Source organism: Amblyomma maculatum, chromosome 11 (assembly GCF_055883805.1).
Source record: "Amblyomma maculatum isolate TAMU_Amacu chromosome 11, ASM5588380v1, whole genome shotgun sequence".
Taxonomy (NCBI): Eukaryota; Metazoa; Arthropoda; class Arachnida; order Ixodida; family Ixodidae; genus Amblyomma; species Amblyomma maculatum.
Window position 1 is genome coordinate 28,159,125 of NC_139354.1, and position 7,880 is coordinate 28,167,004.

The 7,880-nt window shown below is 43.1% G+C and overlaps 1 protein-coding gene across 1 annotated transcript; it reads left to right on the forward strand.

Annotated features, from left to right (window-relative positions):
• The first annotated feature begins 1,302 nt into the window (after positions 1-1,302).
• LOC146173250 (uncharacterized) lies at positions 1,303-5,275 on the forward strand. Its single transcript, XM_084585160.1, has 3 exons — positions 1,303-1,410; positions 2,972-3,061; positions 5,073-5,275. Exons 1-3 carry the CDS (start codon positions 1,303-1,305, stop codon positions 5,166-5,168), a joined length of 294 nt encoding a protein of 97 aa, XP_084441286.1. The 3' UTR covers positions 5,169-5,275.
• Positions 5,276-7,880: the final 2,605 nt, after the last annotated feature.

The following is a 7,880-nucleotide window of genomic DNA, read 5'->3' on the forward strand; positions in this document are numbered from 1 at the left end:
AGCCAACATCTTATGCATGCTGTTCGGTTCTACCAGGCTTCTTGCGTTTTTCCAGAAGGCAGCGTTGTTCGAAGAGTCCAACGATGTTTCTGACCTGCTTCGTGGGCGTTCATTCGGTGGTAGCTGGTTTCAAACAGTTCGAAAAGCCGGTGTGGCAGTTTCTGTCATTACATCGTTTAGTTTTTGCGTCGGCTTTGTTGTTGATGAATACTCGCCGGGGAATCAGATCCCCGAAGGATTTTTGCTGTTCGGCTTATTTTTGCGCTTGGTAATACTGGCGGCGTTTGTTTTCTACGAGTGTATCATGTATGTTGTAATGAGCACTCTTTGCGACGTGCTCGTAATCTACATAAGGTCACAGGAACAACTACTGTTGGACTGTCAGCAAGAGGTCTTGCTAGAACGAACCAAGTGCCAAACAGCTAGCTTGGCTGTCGAGAAAGTGAGAACGAATCTCAGTACAATACGAGAACTAAAATCCACTATTAATGCCATTTGGTCTCCTGCGATCATGATAAGCTCGGTATGCTTCCTTTGGATACAATGTATGACCTGGTACTGTTTCTTCATTGACGAAAAGTACCAGTTATTTCTCTGGTTTGGTTTCGCATACAGCTCGTACTGTACATTAAGCATGCTGGACCTCACCATGATCAGTCACAATTTATACCGCGAGGTAGGTGAACTTTTCTCTTGTGTATGTGCGCGAATTTGCGAATACCCTGTAAAATCGCCGGGAAACGAGCGTCAGATTATCGTTTAAGCTTCATCAGTAGTCTGTGATTTATAATTTCACCACTGTATACAGGCACATGCTCGTTGTAAACCAATGAGGTCTATTATGAGAGGAGGGCTATGTCATGGCGCTGGTTACAAGGATTTTAGTGCCTGTGATGCTATGTCTGACGAATCCGACTACCAGAACAGCTGAAGGATGGGCGGGCAATTCGAAGCCAAGAATAATGTCGAGGCACAGTGAAATCTGAAAACAAGTAACGAAACACTTTCCAGCCCTTCCCCGGATTTTGATTGGTCGCAAGCCCAAGCCAAATACATTACGTAAATCGTGAGCTTGTCCGAAAATTGTGTTGAGCACTATACGCGAACGTTTGTAGCTACAGACATCTCCGCTTAAAAACTGAAAAAAAAACCCAACAATACAAACAAAGATGCTGCACAGCCAGTTAGAAAGCGCAATACTGTCAAATACCCTGCCACGAAAAGCATGGAAATGTTCTAATTTGAACGTCATGTCAGGAAACCCTTGCACGCCTTCACAAAATAGAATCTGGCAGTCACGAAATGTCATTTCACAAATTAGTGAATTCACATTCATTTCAGGTGCGAACCATTAAAGATGTGGCCAAGGGCGCGGTGATAACTCAAGCGGACGATGCTTACGCATGGCAGGTACGTGCTTAGTGGAGGGGATCGTGCATGAATGACACAGAGGAAATGGAGAGAATTGAAAATACACTCTCAGGTTACAGTTTTAGTCCTCTGAAGTTTAGTCTTTGTATGTTTAAGTATCTTTTTATTTAAACCGCATGATGTTGACCGTGCGTAATAAGTGATATTAGGCCAATTTTCGTGGCTATATTTTGATATACTATTCTGACCTTTAAAACGCTCAGTATTTTTGCCGCTGGAGATCGGAACGTTTTTGGTGCATGATCGTTGTCTGGTGGCTGCTTTGGTTTTCAAAAATAAAAAGAAAACGAGCTAGACTTGTCGTAGTAAACAGAAGACAAGAGAGTGAAAGTCATCTTTTGATATGGAGACGCATTTTGTATGGGCGAGAGAAGTGACGAGAATAAGGTGTGAACGATGCTATTTATTGCTGAAAAAGACATAGAAGCTGTATTTGTGCGTGCTGTTGATGTTGCTATCTCAGGCTAGGCTCTTCTGTTCTCTACAGATTCAGAGTAATCGGCGTAAAATATTTCGATTGGGTTCATTCATCCCGCAGTTTTCTTTTGACGTGACTCTTCTGCAGGCCTTATGAATGCACACACTTTGAATTCCTCCCGGAAATAAGAAAAAGTTAGAGGTCTGTCGCCATTACGGCACATCAGTTTTTTGCAAACTAACTAGTTTTGCTAATGTCCCGTAATTTATATTATCCATTTAGGCATCTCTTCGGATGTTATATAGCCAACATGAGATGCTGCTTGAGAAATAAAGATCAATAAGATAATGACGGCTCGATAACATAAGTAGTAAATTTTATCATACGTTTTGGGAGCCTGTAGATAGAGCAGGTTAGCGAGACGCACTCCATGTGATATTTGCGCTTTGACAGCAAATAGCCTTAACCCCTATGGGGCTATGATCTTATTGTTTTTCAGGCAACTCCTTTTGTGCTATTCGAACAACTTTTTCAAAGTAACGGCTTCCTGAATCATCGGTTTGCTTCTTCTTGTATAGTTTGCTTTCAAAACTGTCTGATAGTTATAAAATAAGTGCCGGGAACTTTCTTTGTTGAAATCTGACTCTACCACTGTGTGCGCAAGGCAGAAAGAAATCTAAAATAACAAATTGAAGACGCTGTAGAGCATACAAAAATGTGGAAGGCAATATATGCGATTCTCTGCAGCTTTACCTGTATGGAAGCTACCGTGCAAACCAGACGCTTTCTATGGCAAGCAGTCTTGTTTTGCGAGACACGCTGTTAACTAGCAAAATTCATTTCGAATGTTTTTGGGTCGTCCTTTAGCTGTGGGGTTTATAACCAAAAGCTTTGTACAGAGAACTAGAATTGCACTGTCCAGAGCCTGGAGATTGCATTCACTACTCAGGTCAGGCATAGTGTCCTGCTGCCCTCGTTTCTGTGTCTTCTTATTGCACCCTCATTACTTAGCCCTTCATTTCTAGAAAGAAAATAGGTATCAAATCAACTGCTTTCCTTTCATTTCTATATGGGAAGTGAACTTCTGAAAACCACTTCGCTCATCACCCACCATGCATGCAGATCCAGTTCCTCCACAGCAGCATCGAGCCAGAAGGCATGCTACTCACTGGAGCTGAGTTCTTCAACCTGGACAGAGGACTGCTTGTTTCGGTACGCCATGGACCCACAAAGCTCCGCGAAGTCGTTTAAAAGCTAGTAGTGCATTTGACTCTTTATCGCACGCATTCGGTGCATTTCCATGTGTATACTGAAACTTTGTTCCAATTTATTATTTCTCCTTTTGCACAGAAAACGTTCTGGAAGGCTTCCACGGCTAAAAGCTGTTATAACAGCAGGGGCGGTATGACTGTATTAATAGACAACACCAAATTACAAACAAATATATGCCATTTCTGAGCAATTGTCGAGTTAAAGAGTATAAGCATCAGTCCAAAAACAGAAACGAAATGGCAGTTTGGAACTGTTTCTCTGTAGATATGAAGAAATGGGAGAAAAGTGCCAAAAAGCGGTATCAAGCTAATATTGAAACCATAGTACTTTCAGAGAAAGTATGCTCACTCAAGTAAAGTGCTCAAGGTGTGTGCATGCATTTCCGCTAGTTCAGCTTGCCATAAAAATGCTCTCCTCACGCGTTCCCTTTTAGAACCCCTGTACCTTGTAAGCGTAATATTGCATTGTGTGCCTAAATTTTGCGCATCTGTTATAAATTGAGGTGCGTATTTTTTCTATTAATGCGAAAGCATTCGATGCCCCATTAGTGCTAGAGTGAGCGGCGATGCGGTTCATGACAAGAAAACGACGAGAATACCTCACGGAAGTGGCAGTTAGCCGTTGACCTGGAGCGCAGGCACTGAGGTGGCGATGTCGCTTTCCAAATACCAAATTTCAAGACATACTCGTGAGGAGGACTGGAAGACATGCTATCACAGACAATAACTTTCCGCAAAGTGGAAGGCCTAGTGAAGTGGCGTCCAATTATCCCCATAAGTCACTTGTCGGAACAAACCGAATCAATCTAATGCGAAAGTACTAGTTGCCTTAATACGAGACGAACCCAGCGTGATTGATAACACCATCATGAAACTAACTTCCAACAGCTACCTGTCACAATCAGATGAATAATAGGTAATAGTTATAATGCGAAGCCATTCGAAGTCACAGTAGACCTTTAGATCCAGTGACCCTCGAACAGTGACTCCGGGAAATCACCCTGCCAACTGGCACGGTGGTCACAATCAGTTCACGCTATTCTAAATGCAAATATTTGTTCAAGCGTAGTTCCTGTAATGCGTTAACATAAGAGCATTATACGTTCCATGAGCACAGAAGCCGGCGGGAGCGGCGTCCGCTGCATGCAGTTCGGATCAAGCAAGCACGCCGGTGCACGGTGCCACAAGATGTGCAAGGATACGAGTGGAAATGGGAAATCGCGAATTAGGAAAAGTGACCTTCTATAGAGTCACGTCTCATATGCACTCATGACTCCTCACGCATAGTCATTAAAATGCTTTCAAGGCCTCACACCCAATCAGTCTTAAATGTTTCTGCCGAATCTTTATTGTATTGCTTCCAGAATTAATCAGCAATGATCAATGTATCTTTATGATCGTATCAAGTTCATTGCGGAGATGCGTGGAATGATTCTTATACATTTTCTGGGAATACACACGGCGTTTATGTTTTGCTGCCTTGAAGTGAGAGACATATTTGTAATCGCGGTGGGGTTCTCTCTTGCATAATATAAAGTTCTATTCATTTTGTTATTATTGTTGCCATATTATGCCTTCTCTCCCTAGTGAAAAAAATCTATACGAGTCACGATAACCTTATACAAATTCTCATACTAAACTCATACTAAACTCGTACAAATCTTATTCAAAGTATGAGAAGTATATGAGATTGCATGACATTTGTATGCGTTTAGTATGAGAACTTCGTATGAGGTTTTTGTAACTCATATGGGTTTTTTCACTAGGGCTGTGATTTAGTTTATGAATGTGTACACCTCGATCCTGCAAAGTTCATGGTTTCAACCCTCCAAACTCACATCACATAGTTGCTCAAAAGAATATCGAATAAACAGCGAATACCATGCCCATTATTTTCGTCATTATGGTATTGGTGCCCGAAATTGTGTATTGATGTTTCATTCTTTGCCCAGATGGCCGGATCTATCATTACGTACACGGTGATTTTAGTGCAGACCAGTAACAGCCTGGCTTCTCGGTCGAGCGGGTGTCCTGGTGGAGTGACCTAAACGCTACCACGGACACGGTCAAAAGTTCCTGCCCGACGCTGCCTTGCCGCTGGAGAGCAGAACGTCACATTTTTCTTTTTGTACGAGCTCGTTCAAAATAAACAAATGTTGAGTGTCATCAGATTTGTATTTGACATTTTTTTCCCCAAACGTTGCTTTCTCATCGTGATAGTGGGAAGCGAATTTTCAAAAAGTGAAAAAATTGTATGAGGCAATAACCTCGCATTTTCTCACACAGTCTCATCAATTCACGTACTACGAAATTACACACAGGCCGCATATAATTTCGTCAGATCTTATAGTTTCTTGTACATTAACATAAATTATGGAAGATATTTTATGATAATGATGTGCACCGTATGAGAGTATACGTGATTTAATGAGATTGTGTGAGGTTATTGCCCCGTAGAACTTTTCATTTTTGAGTAGGGTGGTTTCTCTAACTATTGTTTCTCAAAACGTATACGGAAAAGCATGCAGACTTTCGCGAAACAGGTTGTGTACAGAAGCTCCAGCCATGAGGAGCGCAAATAAGGTTTTACTTATGATGCCTTCCAGTTGATTAAGTTTCCCTGAAGAATATTTAAGTATACCTACTCGTTAAATAAATATCATGAATAAAAAAGCAAATTTTAAATTTACTGTAGGGAAAACTGAACCTTGCCAGCTAAGTATGCATGCCGATATCTTGTACCATGCCGCTGAAATAGACGTTGCTATTTAGGCTTTCCCTGTTCATGAGTCGTGCAGTTTCTTGGCAGACATTGAGGAAAGGAGGGCTCTTAAAGCGTTCCGAGCCATGTTCTCCGATACACCGAACGCTCGAGGCCACTAGTGTTCACGTAATTGTCAACATTACTTTCACCATCACCTACTACAGGGCAAGGATAGGATAAGTTTTATTGCTCTACTTTATAGATATTGCCGACAGAAATCCTCCATCTTCTTTACGTCGATGGCGTGGCTCCGTCTCAGAGGGTTGGCGTCCCTATTCCAGGGCACCACCGAGTTTTGCTGCTCGCTGGGCACGGATATATGTCTCTTCTAGATCTCTCGAATCAACCGTGTCCGGAGTCAGCTGTGGCCAACTAAACCTCGCAAACCTGCTAATCTCATCAGCGCTACTTCCTGCCGCCTCTCGCTGCGTTGGGCTTCTTTCCCACTGATGTGAACTGAATAAAACATCCGCTGATTGATTCCATAGTCGGTTCCATCTAAAATGTGCACACGCTCGAGCAACTTCACGTATACGTCAGTTGGCTGGGTCCGTTCCGTTAACTCTCCGCAGGCCCGGCGGGCATGGTGCGTCTTCGAAATCACATTTCAAGACAACACTGGACGCTTACAGCGCGAGCGCAGATACCGGCAAATTCCTGCGCCGGGTGCCTGCTTGTCGGTATGGCCTGCGCTGGCGTATCTGCTGCTTGTGGCCGTCGCAAGCGGCGTAGATAGACCGCACAGACAACGCTAAAAGGCGCTTTACGAGACACCGAGCCTTACCAGCGGAAACGTGCACAACATTACCACGTTCTTGCTGCTCGCACGCAGTTCTATACAGGCACGCCTGCAGCTGTGCGCGCGCAACTGGCATAGGGTGTCCAAGCTAACTTTAGCTAAAGGTTTTAAAATAAAAATTTACTGTGGACCACAAAAACCACTTTTATACAGCTGCCAGTCATCTGGCGCATAAAAGGCAATTTTTATTTTGCAAATATTTACTTATAATAAAGATAATTTTCTCATTTACTATTGCCTTTAGCAAATAAATGTGATTTGCAAACTTGAAGGGCACTAAAACAGAAGCTTGGGCATGTTGGTAATCCATTGTGTAGAACAGCGCGAAAAAACGACAGGGACGAAGGAAGACAGCAGCGCTCGTCTTGTTGTCTTCCTTCGTCCCTGTCGTTTTTTCGCGCTGTTCTACACAATTGAAGGGCACCTTCTGTGACCACCATTCTATTTATTTCTGATAAAGAATGGCTGATGTGTATATTTCTCCAATCTCTAAAGAAAGCCAGCGGAATACAAAAATATCACGTGACTAACGCATTCAAGAGCCACGATTGTAGCGCTTTCAATCGTGCTTTGAGTGAACGAAATTAGCTGCGGTCGTGACCCGACAGCACAGTTCCAGCGGTATGCGGATATGTTGGCGCTGGTTGCAGCGAGCGCGGTGAGCTCGCTGCAACTTGCACCGTCACATGAGCTGACTGCCTGAAGCAGGTAAGAAACCATCGCAGACATAGCGACCTGCTGCTGAAACGTGGTCGTGGAGCTACGGCCACACCTGATTTCATTCACTACAACCCATCTTGAGAGCAGCACAATCATGGCGTGCGAATGCACCAGTCACGCGAACGTTTTTTTTTTTATTCCTTGGCTGTCCTTAAGGCTTGAAAAAAGATCCACATGAGGCTTTCTTTATCGGAGGTAAATGGAATGGTGGTTTCAGAAGGTGCTTCCCAACTTTTCAACTCACATTTATTCTCTAAAAGTAATAGTAAGTAAATAAGAAAAATGATCTTAATTAATGGTTAGTTAAGTGCAAAATAAAAAAAGTATCTGCGGTGCGTCATTAGGCTGGCAGCTGTATACAAGTGGCTTCTTTGGCCTACTTCACATGGTTTATTTTTTAACCCTTTGCTAGAGATAGCGTGGACATCCTGAATATGGTAATCCGCTGTTGGGCGCGAGGATAAACCATGGCGCTAC

Coding starts and splice junctions, on each gene's coding strand:
- LOC146173250 (XM_084585160.1), top strand. CDS start 1,303: ATGTCATTTCACAAATTAGTGAATTCACATTCATTTCAGGTGCGAACC. Junction 1,411..2,971: donor ACGATGCTTACGCATGGCAG/GTACGTGCTTAG, acceptor CCATGCATGCAG/ATCCAGTTCCTCCACAGCAG. Junction 3,062..5,072: donor ACAGAGGACTGCTTGTTTCG/GTACGCCATGGA, acceptor TTCTTTGCCCAG/ATGGCCGGATCTATCATTAC.